We start from the raw sequence: 18917 nt of genomic DNA on the forward strand, positions 1-18917 counted from the left end.
TCTTTTTCTCCCCTCTTTTTTTCTTTTTCTTCTATTTTTTCTTTTTCTCATCCTTTTTTTCCCTTTTTTGGTGAGTGCCATCTTCATGCTCTCCCTTTGCTGTGCTCCAGAATGCCAGTATCTTCCAGAGGGTAGCTTCTACACACATCTGGTGACCCAGTTTTTGTGGCTGCCACCCAGGGGATGCCCCTTGATTGCCTGGCCATGAAGGCCAGGGGGCTTGTGTTCTTGGGTCCCATGGGGCTGTAAAAATCAGAGAAACAGTTCTTGGCAGACTGTCACTCCCAGGGCACTGCACAGAGAGAAAACTGAGGCACAGCCCTAGTTTTTATCAGAAAGAGGCCTATCTGCTTGTCCAGGAGCTTTGGCCTGAGGAGCAGGCTGGTTTGGCACACTTACAGGGGCTTTGGAGGGGCTCTCCGAGAATGGAGGCCAGGGTCACCATCTTTGTGCTTTTCCCTTGCCTCACTAGAGCTCCCTAGTATCTCTCAGAATGAAGCTTGTACACTTGTCTGGAGCCCTGATTTTTGAGAATGCTGCCCAGGGGACATCTCCAGATCACCTGGCTCTGGGGCCAGCGGGGTTTACACTTGCAGTCCCACAGGACTGTATATATTTGTATCCTTTAAAAGCTGTTTCCTGAGGTTCTGTCTTCCAATCAGCCTGAATCTAGGTGCTTACTGTAATCCAGCTAGTGGGACACTGACTGGTCTTGGCACACCCTAATCTACTGGGAGCTATTAAACATAAAATAGGCTGCTTGGACAAGCACAAAGATTTGAGAGATGACCAAGAGTCAGGGCAGGGTTGAACAATAATGTTCATCATCTACACAAGGCCAACTCTTCAAGACTGGGAGAAGTGGTTGTTTCATCTAACATGTAGAAACCAACAGAGAGTGAAGCAAAATGAAAAAACAAAGGAATATCTTCCAAATGAAAGAACAAAATAAAACCTCAGAAAAAACCTTAATGAAACAGAGATAAGCAATTTAACTGATAAAAAGTTCAAAGTAATGGTTATAAAGATGCTTACTGAACTCAGGAGAAGCATGAAGACAGTGAGAGCTTCAACAAATAGATAGAAAATATGACAAAGTTCCAAACAGAAGTCACAGAGCTGAAGAATACAGTAACTGAACTGAAAAATACACTAGAGGGGCTCAACATCAGGCTAGATGAAGCAGAAAAAAGGATCAGTGAACTCAAAGACAAGGCAGAGGACCTCACCCAATCAGAGCAGCAAAAAGAAAAAAGAATGAAAAATAGTGAAGATAGCTTAAGGGACTTATGGGACATCAATTGGGCCAACATTCACAGTATAGGAGTCCCAGAAGGAGAAGAGAGAAAGGGGCAGAAAACTTATTTGAAGAAATAATGGCTGAAAACTTCCCTAACCTGGATAAAGAAACAGACATCCAGATCCAGGAATCCCAGAGAGTTCCAAACAAGATGAATCCAATGAGACCCACATCAAGCCACATTATAATTAAAATGTTAAAAGTCAAAGACAAGGAGAGAATCTTAAAAGCAGCAAGAGTAAAAACGACTTGTTACCTACAAGGGAACCCCCATATGACTATTTTTCAGCAGCAACTTTGCAGGCCAGAAGGGAGTGGTATGATATATTCAAAGTGCTAAAAGAAAAAAATTCCAACCAAGAATACCCTACCCGGCAAAGTCATCATTCAGAATTGAAGGAGAGATAAAGAGCTTTCTAGACAAGCAAAAGCTAAAGGATTTCATCTCTAGTAAACCAGATAGTAATAATAAATAATTATTTAAAAACTATAAAAATAAAAATAACTGTAACTACAATAATTAGTTAAGGGATACACACGATAAAAACATGTAAAATCTGACATCAAAAACATAAAATATGAGAGAGGAGAGTAAAAGTATAGAGCTTTAGAAAGCATTCAAACTTAAGTTATTATTAACTTAAAAAAGAATGTTATAAATATAACTTGTTATATGTAAGCCTCATGGTAACCACAAAGCAAAAACCTATAGTAGACACACAAAAGTTAATGAGAAAGGAATCTAAGCATACCATTAAAGTCATCAAACCACAAAGAAAGCAGGAGAAGAAGAAAGGAACAGAGGAACTACAAAACAGCCAGAAAACAATTTAAAAAATGGCAATAATTTCATACCTATCAATAATTACTTCAAATGTAAATGGACTAAATTCTCCAATGAAAAGACATACAATGACTGAATGGATAAAAAAACAGGAATCATCTATATGCTGCCTACAAGAGACTCACTTCAGATGTAACAACATATACAGACTAAAACTGAAGGCATGGAAAAAGATATCCCATGCAAATAGAAATCAAAAGAAAGCAAGGTAGCTGTACTTATATCAGACAAAATAGACTTTAAAACAAAGACTGTAATAAGAGACAAAGAAGGGCATTACATAATGATAAAGGAGTCAGTCCAACAAGAGGATATAACATTTGTAAATATTTATACACTTAACATAGGAGCACCTAGGGGCCAGCCTGGTGGTGAAGCAGTTAAGTGCACACATTCTGCTTCGGTGGCCCGGGGTTTGCCACTTAGGATCCCAGGTGCGGACATGGCACCGCATGGCAAGCCATACTGTGGTAGCTGTTCCACATATAAAGTAGAAGAAGATGGGTATAGATGTTGGCTCAGGGCCAGTCTTCCTCAGAAAAAGGAGGAGGATTGGCAGATGTTAGCTCAGGGCTAATGTTCCTCGGGAAAAAGAAATATATAAAGCAAATATTAACAGACCTAAAGGGAGAAATTAGACAGCAATACACTAATAGTAGGGGACTTTACTACCCCGTTTACATCAATGGGCAGATCATCTAGACAGAAAATCAATAAGGAAATGCTGGCTTTCAATGACACATTAGACCAGATGGACTTAACAGGTATATACAGAAATTCCATCCAAAAGTAACAAAATACATATTCTTCTCACGTGCACATGGAACGTTCTCCAGTATAGATCATATGTTAGGCAACAAAACAAGTCTTAACAAATTTAAGAAGACTGAAGTCATATCAAACATCTTTTCCAACCACAATGGTATGAAATTAGAAATAAATTACAAAAAGAAAATGGAAAATTTACAAATATGTGGAGACTAAACAACATGCTACTGAACAACCAATGGATCAATGAAGAAATTAAAAAATGAAATAAAAAATACACTGAGATAAATGAAAATGGAAATACAATATAGCAAAACTTATGGGATGCAGGAAAAGTAGTTCTAAGAGGGAAGTTCATAGCAATAAATGCCTACCTCAAGAAACAAGAAAAATCTCAAATAAAAAACCTAACTTTACACCTCAAGGAACTAGAAAAAGAAGAATAACTGAAGCCTGAAGTTATCAGAAAGCAGGAAATAATAAAGATCAACACAGAAATAAATGAAATAGAGACTAAAAATATAATAAAAAAGATCAACAAAACCAATAGTTGGTTCTCTGAGAAGATAAGCAAAATTGAAAACCTTTAGTTAAACTCACCAAGAAAAAAAGAGGGCTCAAATAAGTAAAATCATAAATGAAAGAGGAGACGTTACAACTGATACCACAGAAATACAAAGGATCATAAGAGACTATCACGAACAATTATACACCAACAAATTGGACACCCTAGAAGAAATGGCTAAATTCCTAGAAACATACAACCTTCCGGAACTGAATCATGAAGGAATAGAAAATTTGAACAGACTGATTACTAATAAGGGATTGAATCAGTAATTTAAAAACTCACTACAAACAGAAGTCTAGGACCAGACAGCTTCACTAGTGAATTCTATCAAACATTCAAAGAAGAATTAATACCAACTCTTCTCAAACTCTTCCAAAAAACAGAAGAAGGAAGCTTCCAAAAACAAAAATTAACTCCAAAAGTCTTGAATGTAAGACCTGAAACCATGAAATTCCTAAAAGAAAACAGAGGTGGTAAGCTCCTTGACATTGGTCTTGGTGATGATTTTTTGGATTTGACACCAAAAGCATAGGCAACAAAAGCAAAAATAAACAAGTGGGACTACATTAAACTCAAAAGCTTCTGCACAACGAAGGGAACCATCAACAAAATGAAAAGACAACCTACTGAATGGAAGAAAATATTGGCAAATAATACAGCTGATAATAGGTTAATATATATATAATATATGTTATATATTATACATCCAAAATATATAAAGAACTCACCCTTAAATAAATAACTCACAAATAAATAAACTCATGCCTAAATGAAGAACTCATACAACTTAATAGCAAAAAAACCCAAAAAACCCAATCCAATTAAAAAATGGGCAGAGGATCTGAATAGACATTTTCCTAACGAAGGCATACAGATGGCCAACAGGTACACGAAGAGACCCTCAGCATCACTGATCCTCAGGGAAATGCAAATCAAAACCACAATGAGATATCACCTCACACCTGTTAGAATGGCTATTATCAAAAAGAAGATAACAAGCATTGGTGAGGATGTGGAGAAAAGGGAATCTTTGTGCACTATTGGTGGGAATGTAAGTTGGTGCAACCACTATGAACACAGTATGGAGATGCCTCAAAAAATTAAAAATAGAACTACCATATGATCCAGCAATTCTACTTCTGGGTATTTATCCAAAGAAAACGAAAACACTAACTCAAAAAGATATCGGCACTCCCATGTCCATGTTCATTGCAGCATTACTCACAACAGCTGAGATATGGAAGCAACCTAAGTGTCTATCAACGGATGAATGGATATGGAAAATGCTATGTACACACACTCGAATATTATTCAGCCACGAAAAAGAATGAAATCTTGCCATTTGCAACAACAAGGAAGGACCTTCAGGGTATTGTGCTAAGTGAAATGTGACAGAGAAAGAGAAATACTGTGTGACCTCACTTATATGTGGAATCTAAAACAAACAAACTCAGCTCACAGATACAGAGAACAGACTGGTGGTTGCCAGAGGTAGGGGGTAGGGGTGGGAGAAATGGGTGAAGGGGGTCAAAGGCAAAAATAAAAATGAATAAATATTGTGCATTACTGAGCAGGAGCAGCAATAACAACAAGGAACACCGAGTGTGAAGGAATAGATCAAATATTCAAATAAAGAAACAAATTTTAACAGAAACTGGAATATATTTAAAATTAAACAACAGTAAGACATATAAAGGAAAAATAAATAAAACAAACAAAAAAATAACTTCATGCTCTCATGAGGCTTACCTTAAATGAACACAGGTGACAAGCACTGACATGGCTAACACTTTAGATGGGCACTCAAGTTCTCTGAGAAAGGGACCACTGAATCTTGACTGGCAAAAACTCAAGGCTCCACCCGAAGCTATAAGGCCAGAGTGGCCCGCACTGAGGGAACAGCTAAGGCAGGAAATACCTGTCTTTCGGGAAAGCAAGTGGGAGAGGGATGTAAGCCCTAAGGCCGTGGAGGCTGTGCCCCCACCCAGCTCCACTAGAACACCAGCACCCTGAGCGTGCCTAAAAGTTCAGGCAATTCCAGTTGCAGCCAGCCACGCTAGTCTTGGAACAAGACAACACACAAAACTTTGAGATGAAAAAGACCGAAAACCCTGAGAATTTCTACCTCCACAACTTTATCTTGTCATGACTGGAATACTACAGCGATAGTTATGGTGGAAGGAGGGCTCAAGTGGTTACAAAGTATTTTAAAAAGTAAGAGAAAGTGATACAAGAACAAAACTCCAAAATATCAGCCATTTTAGGCCCAATTCTCAGTGTCTAAGAATTAGTATTTACGTGTTAAGTCAGATGCTTATGGCAGCACTAAGCTCCTCAGATGGGGAACCTGTACCCTGAACAGGCAGTCTTGGGCCTCAGATTCACAGACCAAGAAGTGAGAGGAGATCCAGTGCTGAGTCAGCAGATATTTAGCACAACCCACGAGCACGCAGCAGACCCCAGGAGCAGACCCCATTCTCTCCCTTGAGCCCAGACGGGGCTGAGGGTGCACTAACGTGACCTGAAATGGTACCTGACATAGAACCTATTGCCCCCTCAGATCCAACCCATCTCCCAGCCTCCCCCCGGCACCCGGCACCCACAGACGAGGAACAGGAGGCCATGCACGGCTGCCCAGTGCAGACAGCCAGACACGGGGTGGCACGCGATACCACTTCTCCCCTCTCTGCTCGCTCGCAAACATGTGCCTGTAAATAACATAGATATTCACACACCTATGAAACTGCCAGGTTGAAAAGAGTGGGGTCTTTAGAAGTTGCCGGTCATCTAATCCTGGACAACAAGCTCAAAGTGTGTATGAGGGAGAACTGGAACCCACCAGTGCCCCCCACAGACATGGGGTTTTCAATCCTCCCCTTTGTATTTCTACTCATCTTATGGTCACCTGCTCCCATTCAGGTAACCCATGTAATCAACTTAGTAAGTACCGCTCTAAAAGGGTTTCCGTGCTCATATAAATATATACAAAAATATAAAAATACAAAAATGCCACATAAAATAGACATAAATAAATGCATACACATGAACACGACTGCATCTTACAACATAACAAATACAAGTAAAAAGCACAGTTCTCTTAGGATAAAAAGTGGCATTAACCGAAAAAGAACGATATCCTAAAACAACTCCTCTCAGTATGTATATGAACAGACAACTACACTCTGCATAGAATCGCATTAGACGTGGCATTTCCACAGGTTGCTTATTATACCAAACATTTCATAAAAATTATTCCACCTGGGGCCAGCCCTGTAGCATAGTGGTTAAGTTAGCGTGCTCCACTTCAGTGGTCCGGGGTTCATGAGTTTGGATCCCAGGTGCAGACCTACACACAGCCATCAAGCCATGCTGTGGTGGCATTCCACATACGAAATAGAGGAAGAGTGGCACAGATGTTAGCTCAGGGCCTATCTTCCGCACCAAAAAATAAATAAGTAAAAAAAATTCTTCCACCTACTTTGAAAAAGTGCTAGAACATTCCAAGAGCTCTATGCTTTCGGATGGTAGAGTTTCTTCAAGTATTGGTCAAGAACTAGGCATGTGTCCAATCGTGTCTTTTCCAGGAGAGAAGGTACACTAGGGAACCCCTAGTTTCCTAAAGAGATTCTTTGATACTCAGGACACAGCAGAGCCTGCCCCACCTTCCTCATAGACATACTTTCCGGAGGCCAACAGGTGGTCCTGAATTGTCTCCTTTGCATATTTTTCCCCGAGTGTTTCCAAGGCATCCAGCAGGGTGTTGACAGAGGCACTCCGCCCTGTTTTCTTGAGCCAGATCGTCAGCATTTCATACAAGGCATCCTGATGGCTCGTGATTTCAGCTTCCATCACATCGATCTCATTTTGTGTGAGACCCAACTGCCGCATCAAGCGTTTCCATGACTTAAAGGGCACAATTCTTGGAAAGTAATCAAAGAACAGCTGCAGGCCTAGGTGGGGAAAGCACAGGGACAGTCAGGTGAGCTGGGCCGCCTACAGAAAGGGCAGCGGACCCTCAGTCAGGCCCAGACCTAATGGAACCTGGTGGAACCGTGTGCGCTCCCCCTGCTCTGAGCCTGCTGCTCTGCCTCCCTTACCTGCTTCCCATCAGCAAAGGATCAGGCCATGCTGCCTGGGCCCCACCTGGGCCCAAGTCACTGCGGGGAGTCAAGGTCAACAGTGAATCCTGCCCTAAGGGAGGCTGAGAGCCCACCTGGGAGAGGAGATGGATGTCATGGAGGGAGAAAGCAGTATGTGGCGTGAGACAGACCGGGTGCAACAGGTCCTCAGAGGAGGGAACCCGCTCAGGCTGTGCCCATCAAGCAAGGGACGTCCCAGGGCTGCCACACCTGCCCCTGTGGAGGCAGCAAGGTCTCTGGCTTTACACCCGGCCTGGGCTCCGTCACTGACACTGTGGCAGAGCGAGATGAGGACAGACAGACTCTGAGCCAGAATTTAACCTGTGAGATGGAGCAGACACCACTCATCTCGTGGGACCGTACTACAGTGCACACCACCATCCACAGGTATATAAGGCAAGCCAGGCTACTTGTTTAAATGTTGATAATAGCTGCATTGAAGAAAATAAAAAGAAACAGGTGATATTAATTTTAATAATACAGTCATGCGCTGCATAATGACTTTTCAGTCAGTGATGGACCACATATACGACAGTGGTACCATAAGATTAGTACCATATAGTCTAGGTGTGTAGTAGGCTGTGCCATCCAGGTTTGTGTAAGTGTACTCTATGATGTTTGCACAATGGCAAAATCACCTATTTCTCACACAACGCATTTCTCAGAATGTATCCCAATCGTTAAGTGACGCATGACTGTATATGGTACTAACTCGATAGCTACAAAATATTATAATTTAACATGCAATCAATAAGCAAAAAATTACCAATGGGATATTTTATATTCCTATTTTGTGCTAAGATTTGAAATCTGGTTTGTAGTTTACAATTACAGCTCATCAAATTTGGCCTAGCCACAGGTCAGGTGCTCGGAGCCTCCCGGGGCCAGTGGGTGCCCTGCTGGTCAGCTTAGCCCCTTAGGAAGCCCTCAGTGTAGGGGAACCTGGCACTGAACAACAAAGGAGAACAGAGTATGGTGGAGGAGGGAGAGACAGGGAGGTGCTAGCAGATGTTGTTGGGGACAGAGGGGTGCAGTGAGGGGAGAAGAAGAGGTGGGAGAGCCTCCTCTTAAGGGTCCCGATGGCCCAGTGACAATCAGCATAGGCCCCCTGTGTCCAGCATCCCCTGCTCTGTGCTTCCCTAACAGCTAAGACACAGCAGGAAGGATACTGACCCTCTTCCCTCCACTGCCCCGAACAAAACACTCACTTTCAGTGGGGTCTGCACCGTTGGCTGGAACCAGCAGCCTCCTTCTCATCTGAGACCCTTCAGCTCCTGCAGGTCCCTGTGAAATACAGTGGAGACTGCCCTCGGGTCGAGACAAGAGTCCTAGATCTCAGACCTGAGCCTGACAACCAGCCAGCCGTGTGGCCTGGGGCAGCCACCTCGCCTCCTGGGTCTCCATGGAAATGGAGAGGAACCTCCCACTCCGTGCAGCTCTCAGGCTGCGTGTGCTTGTGTGCTCACGGAGGCCCACCCTACCTGCATAATGCCCATTTCTCAAGTGTCGTTCCAGCTCTGACAACTGTATACACCCAAGTAACCATCACCCAATCAAGACATGGAACATTCTCTCCACCCCACACAGTTCCCTTCTGCCCCGTGCAGTCCATCCCCACCCACCCCATCAACAGAGTCAGCCCGCCACAGGCTTTCATGTGACTCAAAGGAAGAAGATAGATGAGGGCACTTTGGAAAATCAAAAGTAAAGGTTTATTCCATTAATGCAAAGATAGTTTCAGCAATAACAGTGTACTATTTAAATAGTCTAAATAAGAGAATGAAAGCATTAGATAGTCTCCATGGAGTATGGAAAGGTATTTTGTAAAATTAAATATGAATTCTGATTTTTTAAAAACACCTCAAAATAGGATAAGATCCTATTTTGCATCCATAGTGCACTCATAATGATAAGATTTTCTATATGAAACCAAGAGTCAACATCATTCCTAAGGAAATATTGGAGGCCTTCCCAATGAAATCAAATCAAGACGAAAACACCTGCCTTCTCTCAGCATCTCTGAACATTTGTTCTCTAAGTCCTGGGCCATGCAGCAAGACGGGAAACACAAATGAGGCACGACCCGAGGAAGCGAGCAGAAAACAGTCACTATTTTAGATGTGATTATATATTTTTAAAAAGCTCTATGGTGTAAACTGCAATATTTAAAAAAGAATGTATGTCTTGCTAAACAATAAATTAAAAAATAGAATTATAAGAGGATCCAACAGATAAGACAACAAAACACATAAGGTACAAAGAAACAGCTTTGACAAGAAACAGGAGTAATTTATCTGAAGAAAAACACAAATCTTAACCGAGTCATAATAAAACCCTTGACTTGAAATGCTATCTTCTTTGATAAGAAAAATATTTAATATTGACAAGATCTCAATTCTTCCTAGATTAATTTGTGAATTTAAGATGATATAAAAAAATTCCAATGATTTTTTTGGGGTGGAGGAAATCTTATAAAATAATTCTAAATTTTATCTGGGTAAAAATAAATTTTGAAAAAGGAAAGAAGAGTTATTTGCTCTCCCAGATATTAAGACATATTAGAAAGTTTCATTTGGTGGGATATTGTACACAGATGGTATTTGCATAAAGATTTAAGCCAAGAACCACAAACAATTATGTCTCGTGGTTATGTGAAATGAAAAGAGCCAGGGGCTGAGAGCCAGGGGCAAGAGCAGGAGTCGGTCACTGCCCACTGAGAACCTTTCTGTACCATTGACAGTTTCTCACTGTGGATAGTATTAACCACATTGAAAAAAAGTGAAAAGTGATTAATCCGGATGAAGGGATTATTGGCCTTTTTTGTTTGTTTCCTTTTATACTTTCTCTTTATTTAAAAAGAATGTAATATAGATGCAGAAAAGGAACAGAAAGGAGCACTCTAATTACAAACAGGATCATTGTCAATGCAAACATTTCACAAGTGATAATGGAGGGACCAGAAGCAGAGAGATGTGTGAGCATCAGCCGCTAAACGGAGTTGGAGGAGGGAGGGGGTGAGTCAGAATTCAGGGGGCACCTCACGACATACCATATCACAAAATAAATCCCATTTAGATGATATTGCTATGTGATAAAAATCGTTATTAAAGAAAAAACCTCTGTAAGAAATGAGAGAATTTCATCCTATCTTATACTGGGGGAAATGACTTTTCAAGCTTATGAGGAATGAAAAATTAAACGTTTCTACAGATTTACTACTCAATGTCACATCGAAACTGATGAACCGATATGAACCAAACTGGATATGCGTGTGTGTGTGTGCATGCATCCAGCAAAAAACTACTTCTACACATTAACCTAGAAATTCTACTTCTTCTAAGAAGCCACAATACAAATATGATCAGATATCTGGACTAAGAATTTTTATACATGTTCAATGTAATAATAATCTTGAAATAAACTTGAAATTCTTAGTGATATGAGGAGTGGCTTAAAATTAAGTAACACACAGTGGAGCACTATGTAGCTGTCATGATTCAACAATCATAGAAGCGCCTGCTCTATGGCTCTTATTCTAGACTCTGGGGATACAGTGAGAACTGGACAGATAGGAAAACCCACACAGGCCACAGGGCTGACACTCTACCATATCCGGGTGGCGGGCTCCTGCACACGCAGCCTCCTCCTCTTCGGGGCCCAGATCTCCCTCCATCACCACTTCCCATGGACAGGAGAGCTGACCAGCGCCAGCCTTTCCCTGTTCCTACCACGGTCCTGGGCAAGCAGAAGGGCCAGGGCGCCACATGGCCCATCACCCACTCACCAGCAGACGCTCTGCTTCCCCTGGGGACTGTGCGCTGACACCTGTCGGCTCTGCCTGCTCCTTGCCTTCCAGTTCCTGCTCAGAAACCAGGGTGGACGACGACTCTCTGTTGTTCAGGGTCTCGTTGTAGGCGTTGTCCAGAGCCTCAGGTCTTCTTGAGGGACAGGAGCGCAGGAAAAAGACCTTGGGAAGGCAAAGAGCTGCCTCAGGGGTCCTCATCCACAGCCCCCTGCAGGGCCCCAGGGGACACGGCAGGCTCTCCCCCCACGCTGTCCCCCAGGCTGGCCCAGGCTCAGCACATCCAGGACTCGAGGGTCGGCACCCCTGCCTGACGCCCCCGATGCCCAGGGGCAGGGCCATGGGGTGAGGGCGTCTCACAAGCAGCAGGAAGGACAGGACTCGGCACTGCCAACCGGCCTGGGGGCTGCTCACAACGGGCCACTTGACCTCTTACGGTCAGCCCAGGCCACTTTAAGAGCCAGGGGCAGCAGTACAGGACAATGGGGACCACATCCACCCAGGGCTTGCTGTGGACGGGAAGAGGTTCCTGAGGGCCTGATGCTGCTAGGTCCTGGAGAAACCAGCTCACTCTGTTTATGCAGTTGGCGTCCACTTCACAACCTAGAAGAGAAGGGGCGTCCGCCTTAGCCATGGAGAGGCCTCTTTGCAGCGCCTCCCTGTCCATGGACAGTGCAGGGGCAGGGTGTGGGCTGGGGGCTCAGACACCAAACAAGGAGCCCCGGGCCTGGTGACAGGAGGGGGCCATTCCAACCCCAGGCACCCTGGGGGACGGGGAAATAAAAATAAACACATATAGATCTCTGTTGGGTTCTGCTCTGACCAAAGCTGTGCAGACCCCTGACCCTCTCCTCCTGAGTCCAGGTACCCAGTCGAGGAGCGGACCGCCCCTCTGCCCTGGCCGGGGCCCGAAGGCATGAAGAACTGGCTCTGCCCTTCTGGACTTATCTAGGGACAGGAGGTGACCGTCAGCCCCAAGAAGAGGGCACTGATGTGATCTCGGCCCTCGTGAGGTGCAGGTGAGGTGGGAGATGGAGGGAGATGACAGGAACAAGATCAGAGCGAGACCAGAAAGACCAGGGGGTTCGGGAGTTGGAGGGGAGGGCCCTTCTGTCTGGAGAAACAAAGCGGGGAGTGAGGGAGGCAGAGAGCGTCAGCGCCTCCCCGCCCACCTCACCTTGAAGGATGCACCTCTGGTAAAGATACACAGTCAGCCCCAGCAGCAGGACAGCCACAGCCACAGCCACAGCTACAATCCCAATCACCGGCCATGGATTGCCTGAGGAGCGAGAGGGAGTAGTGGGTAGCCCCACGGTCACTGGCTCTCCAGGAACCGGGGCCTCCCCACTGGCCTGGGTACCTGATCCTTGGTGGACACACTTGAGGTCACTCCAGGGGGTACAGGGACCGGCCTCAACCATCCCATCAGGGCACCTGGGCACAGACACAGAAAGGACATGGAGGGGATCGGTGAGAGAGAGCTGGCAAGAGGAGGAGAAAGAGGGCACAACCTCCCGCCCAATGTCCCTAAGAGTGGAGGAAGAGCGGCCTTCTCCTGTCTGCAGGCCCTGGGCCTCTCACTCCCCTGCTGGGTGCCAGAGGATCTGACCATGCGCACTTCAGCCTCTGGGGCCCCTGCTGAGTGTTCAGAGCTGCACCTGCAGGGGCTGCGCCTTCTCTGCAAGCTGAGCTTCCCTGGCTGCGGGTGGAGCCCTGCATGAGGGGGCATCTCACCCAGGTCAAGGGTCAGAAGCCCTTTAGGCGCCAGCTGAGCCTCATCCTCCATCAACCTTTAATACAAGGAATGTCTTGTCCTCCCCGTGCTGACTATTCCTACCAATCGTGGCCAACACCAGGGTCAGAGAACAGGAAATTACTGCTGGACCCTGAATCCCAGTAACGGGGAAACGCACGTCTCACTGGGGTGACAGGGGCCTGGGCCAGGCAGGCTGAGTTGGCTCAGGGCTTTGTGGGAACGGGGAAGGAGCCACAGGCTAGGTGTCATGGGGGCTCAGCTGTGGGCACGTTCGTGTTCACGGGCCCCGCCTGCATAAAAATAATATTAAAAATCACGCTTGACGACGCAATTGTAGTAAAGAAGAAGACAAGCCCAGCTGCACTCCACTCAGTTTTCCCTTGTGATTCAGAAGAAACTAAACCTTTTCTGGGGCCACTGACAGCATCACGGGCCCTACATAGTGGCCCACTGTGCCCCGTGGAAAACTTTACCCGGCTGCAGGGCAAACACGTTGTGAGATCGGGGAAGGGGACACTGCAGGGGCCAGGGTGGGGGCACGCTGATGGATGACGAGCGCCGATGCAGGCTCAGAAGACCCCACAGGCACAGGGAACCCTGGGGAGGCAGAGGGGCTGCATGGACGAGGACAGAGAGAGGGTCGGGGAACCTGCGTCTTCTGTGGGCTGGGAGCCTCGGCGGCTCCTCGTCTCACCTGCTGCGGCAGGTCTGGCAGACCTCGGGGAAATCTTCTCCGTGGAAAGTGCCACGTTTGCACCGACACTGTGTGTCCTCAGTTCTGGTGCAGTCAGCTATTCGTTCTTCATCTGATGACAAAGGACACGGTTGGGGACGTGTTTCCCTCACGTGTCCCTCAACATTTCTTCACCGCCCCACTCCCTCCCGCTCGGCTCCACTCGGTTCACTGCAGCTTTGAGGGTCAGTGGCTGCAGCACACATGTGGGGTACTTAAAGGACAGCCACCATCCACCTGTCACCAACACCCAGAGGTGTAAAAAAAAGGACACGATTCATTATTTAAAGCATCAGGATAGGGAGAAAAATTTTAGCTCACTGGGTCAGTAGGAAGGGCGGGGTATAACCTGAGGGACTGTGGATGGAGAGGAACCCTGGGTGACTCACCAAAACCCAGCCCTGCTGGAGAGGCAGACGGGCCTTAGGCTGTGAAGGCTGAGAGAGGCTGAGCCCTGCCATGGGCACCGACTGCAGGGCCAAGAGGAGCCTGGCCCAGGACCAGACCCACGCCACAGCTCAAACCTAGCCCTTCTCCTGGGCCAGGCTGTTTCTTGTGCTGTAACTACACAGCTCCCTCCATCAAGGGACACTTATTTTCCCACCACTTTCATCTGATGGTTTAAAAGATCTCCCTACCACGTGGCATGCACTGTAAAAATAATTTCTATTCTTATTTTATTGACCTAAGTCATAATCATGCAGCCTGCATGCATCATTAAGACCAACATGGATTGGATTAAGATGAAGAGCAAGAAGGATTGGAATCCAGGTGTCCTGACGCCATGTGGGCTGCAATGCCCACCTCATCACCCTTGCACTTGGCGTGGGGTCTCCATGTTCTGTACCTGATTTACATGTAGAGCACGGTAAGCAGGAAGAGAACAGATTCTTGTGACTGGTATAATCCACTCCATCTGTGCATGGTGTACAACTTCTACTGTCTTCTGAAACATGGTATCCTGGGAAGGGAGAGAAAATCTGGTAGGTGAATCCTTATAGGATTCCCAGGGGCTGGCAGTGGTGATTGGGGGACCCCTCTTTCGGCCATCAGTGGAATCCTAACAGGGAAATCCACTCTCTCGGGCGTTGGCCAGTTCATCAATTCTGCATCTACCATACACCCTTGACCAGCATTGTAACAGAAATATATTAAAAGCCAACATGAAATTCAAATACTACAGACGTCACCTTAAAAGAGCAGAAGGAAACAGGTCAAATTAATTTTAACCAATATATTCAAAATAATATCACTTAAACATGTAATAAATTTAAAACATTCAAATATTTTACACTATTTTTTCAGAGTATGTCTTAGAATCCAGGGACTCTTTCTCCCTCACAGCACTCACAATTCAGAGTAGCCATATTTCAGGTGCTCAAAACTCTCACAGGCCTAGTGACTACTGTATTGGACAGTGCCACCCAGGTCCCTGGAAAGTCACAGAAGAAAGTCCTAATCTCTGTCCTCAGTGAGCTCCAAGTCAGCGGAAGACACAAACAACAATCAGGGACAAGCCTTCAGTTAAAGTTCCTGCCACCTGCCATGGCAGGAAAATGGGAGGAAAAATGGGTCCCCTATGTAAAGAGTCAAAGAATGATCCAAAGAAAGGGGCTTGTGCCCTGTGTGCAGAGGAGTTCTCCAGCCACTGCACTGTGCTCAGTAAGCAGTCGCTCCCCATTTCCCCCGCCCCGCCCCCGAGAACTACTCACCTATGTCCTGTAGCTCAGAACTAGCCTAGTCTCGACAACCCTACAAGGGAATCATGATTGTCTTTGGCGCATTTCACTGAGCATAATGTTTTTGAGGCTCAGGCGTGCTGCTGCATGTATCAGAATTTCAGTCATTGCAGGAGCTCTCCCTTCGCGGAGCCCATGTCCCGAGGCTAGACTGGCACCTCCAGGACTGCTCCTTCAGGTGACCTCGCTCTCCCCTGAAGGATCAACCTCTCCTTCTCTCTGTTCATTTCTTCTTTTATTGTAGTAAAATATACGTAACATAAAATTTGCCATTTTACCACTTTTAAGTGTACAATTCAGTGGTATTAACTATATTCTTTGTACAACCACCACCACTATCTATTTGCAAAGATTTTTTCACCCTAAACAGAAACTCTGTACTCATTAAGCAATCACTCCCCGTTTCCCCTTCCCCCTCAGCCCCTGGTAACCGCTCATGAGTTTTCTGTATCTCAGAATTAGCCTAGTCTAGATATCCCTATGAGGGAATCACGCAATGATTGTGTTTGGCTTATTGAGCACAACGTTTTTGAGGTTCATCCATGTTGGAGCACGTATCAGAATTTCAGTCCTTTTTAAAGGCTGAATAATGCCCCATTGCACGTACATAACACATTTTGTTTATCCATTCATCCATCGATGCACCTGTAGGTTGCTTCCACTTCTCAGCTATGGTGAATAGTTCCGTGAAATTGGGTGTGCAAATATTAATTTGAGACCTTGCTTTCAATTCTTTTGGATATATACCCAGAAGTGGGATTGCTGGATCATACGGTATTTTAATTTTTTAATTTTTTGAGGAGCCTCAATACTGTTTTCCATAAGGGTCGTACTACTTTACAATCTCATCAACAGTGCACAAGGGTTCCAATTTCTCCAGATCCCAACCAACACTTGTTATTTTTTGTATTGTTGATAGTAGCCATCATAATGGGTGTGAGGTGATATCTCATTGTGGTTCTGATTTGCACATCTCTTATGATTAGTGATAGTGAGCATCTTTTCATATGCTTGTTGGTCATTTGCATATCTTCTGTGGAGAAAGGTCTATTCAAGTCCTTTGCCCACTTTTTAATTGGGTTGTTTGTCTTTTTGATATTGAGGGGTAGGACTGATTTATATATTCTGGATATTAAACCCTTATCAGTTATTTGACTCACAAGTATTTTCTCACACTCTGTGGGTTGCCTTTTCATTTAGTTGATTGAGTCCTTTGATGCACGGTTTTAAATTTTGATGTAGTTTGATTTATCAATTTTTTTCTTTTGTTGCTATGCTTCTCATGTCATATTAAAAAACCATTGCCAAATCCAAAGTCATCAAGAAATGTCCCTGGGTCTGGCCTGGTGGTGCAGCGGTTAAGTTCGCATGTTCTGCTTCGGTGGCCCGGGGTTTGCTGGTTCAGATCCCGGTGCAGACGTGGCACTGCTTGGCGCGGCATGCTGTGGTAGGCATCCCACATATAAAGTAGAGGAAGATGGGCACGGATTTTAGCTCAGGGCCAGTCTTCCTCAGCGAAAAGAGGAGGATTGGCAGCAGTTAGCTCAGGGCTAATATTCCTCGGGGGGGGGGGGGGGAGAAATGTCCCTATGTTTTCTTCTAAGAGTTTTAAAGTTATATCTCTTTTATTTTGGTCTTTGATTCATTTTGAGTTAATTTTTTATGTGATGTAAGGTAAGGGCCCAACTTCATTCTTTGCATGTTGGATATCCAGTTTCTTCAGTGCTATTTGTTGAAGAGACTACTCCTTCCCCATTGAATGGTCTTGGCACCCACATCAAAAATCAGTTAACACAGACATGAGGGCTTATTTCTATTAATCCATAGGTCTGTATGTGTAATCCTTATGCCAGGATCACACTGTTTGGATTACTGTACTTTTGTCATAGCTTGGGTATCAGGTGTGAGTCCTTCAACTTTGTTTTTCTTTTTCAACATTACTTTGGCTATTCTGGGTCCCTCTTAACTCCATATGAATTTGAAGATGGGTTCTTCTGTTTCTGAAGTTACACTGTTGGGATTTCGAGAGGGACTGCATTGAATCTGCATATTGTTTCAGTTAATACCGTCATCTTAACAACACTGTCTTCCAACCCATGAACATGGAAAGTCTTTCTGTTTATTTAGGTCTCTTTGCACTTTTTTCAGCAATGTTTTGTAGTTTTCAATGTAAAAGTCTTGTGCCTCCTTGTTACATTTATTCTTAAATAGTTTATTCTTTTTGATGCCATTCCATATGGAATTGTTTTAATTTCCTTTTGGGATTGTTCATTGCTAGCATATAGACATATAAGTGATTTTCATGTGTTGATTTTACTAGTTCTAGCAGGTTAGAATTCATTTGTTAGTTCTAATAGAGTTTTTTTGCACGTGGATCCTTTACATTTTTTACATATAAGATCACGTGATCCACAAGAAGTGATACTTCTACTTCTTCCTTTCCCATTTGGATTCCTTTTATTACTTTTTCTTGCCTAATTGCTCTGGCTAGAACTTCCAATACTATGTCAAATAGAAGTGGTGAAATTGGGCATCTGGTCTTGCTCCTGATCTTACAGGAAAAGAGTTCAGTCTTCACTACTGAGTATGTTGGCTACGGTTTTTCATAGACAATCTTTATCATGTTGAGAAAAGTTCCTTCTAGTCCTAGTTTATTGAGTATTTTTATCATGAAAGTGTATTGGATTTTGTCAGATGATTTTCCTGCATCAGTCGAGATGATCATGTGGCTTTCCCCCTTCATTTGATTAATGTCGTGTATTACATTGATTGATTTTCATATATTGACACACTGTTGCATTCCTGAGATAAATCCCTTAGGGTATGCTGCGTAGTCCTTTTAATATGCTGAATTCAGAGCTGGCCCCATGGCCGAGTGTTAAGTTCGTGTGCTCCGCTTTGGTTCGGATCCTGGGCACGGACCCACACATCACTCATCAAGCCATGCTGTGGCGGCATCCCTCATAGAAGAACTAGAAAGACTGACAACTAGGATATACGACTACGTACTGGGGCTTTGGGAGGAAAAAAAAGAGGAAGATTGGCAACGGATCTTAGCTCAGGGCCAATCGCTCCTCACCAAAACAAACAAACAAACAAACCAAGCTCAAGTTGAGTTGTAAAAGAAGAGTATTAAAAAAAAATGCTTAATTAAGTTTGCTAGTATTTTTTTGATGATTTCTTTGCATTTATATTCATAAAGGTATACTGATCTGTGGTTTTCTTTTCTTCTGGCATCATTGTCTGGCTTTGGTGTCAGGGGAATGCT

At 44.4% G+C, this 18917-nt stretch overlaps 1 protein-coding gene across 2 annotated transcripts in view; it reads right to left on the reverse strand.

Moving 5' to 3' along the window:
• The window catches only part of LOC103552761 (tumor necrosis factor receptor superfamily member 10A), a 55556-nt gene continuing 36639 nt past the window's right edge, over nt 1–18917 (reverse strand). Inside the window, exons 3-10 of one of the 2 annotated variants that reach the window (XM_070611303.1) lie at nt 14758–14871; nt 13872–13983; nt 12782–12855; nt 12599–12700; nt 11993–12024; nt 11404–11586; nt 8828–8903; nt 1–7430 (exon numbers count right to left, since the gene is read on the reverse strand). In XM_070611303.1, coding sequence (XP_070467404.1) covers nt 7117–7430; nt 8828–8903; nt 11404–11586; nt 11993–12024; nt 12599–12700; nt 12782–12855; nt 13872–13983; nt 14758–14871 — 1007 coding nt within the window. In that variant the 3' untranslated portion in view covers nt 1–7116. Of the gene's footprint in view, nt 7431–8827; nt 8904–11403; nt 11587–11992; nt 12025–12598; nt 12856–13871; nt 13984–14757; nt 14872–18917 lie in introns of both variants that reach the window. The other variant, XM_070611302.1, reaches the window with a different exon arrangement.

This window comes from Equus przewalskii, chromosome 2, assembly GCF_037783145.1.
Source record: "Equus przewalskii isolate Varuska chromosome 2, EquPr2, whole genome shotgun sequence".
Classification (NCBI taxonomy): domain Eukaryota; kingdom Metazoa; phylum Chordata; class Mammalia; order Perissodactyla; family Equidae; genus Equus; species Equus przewalskii.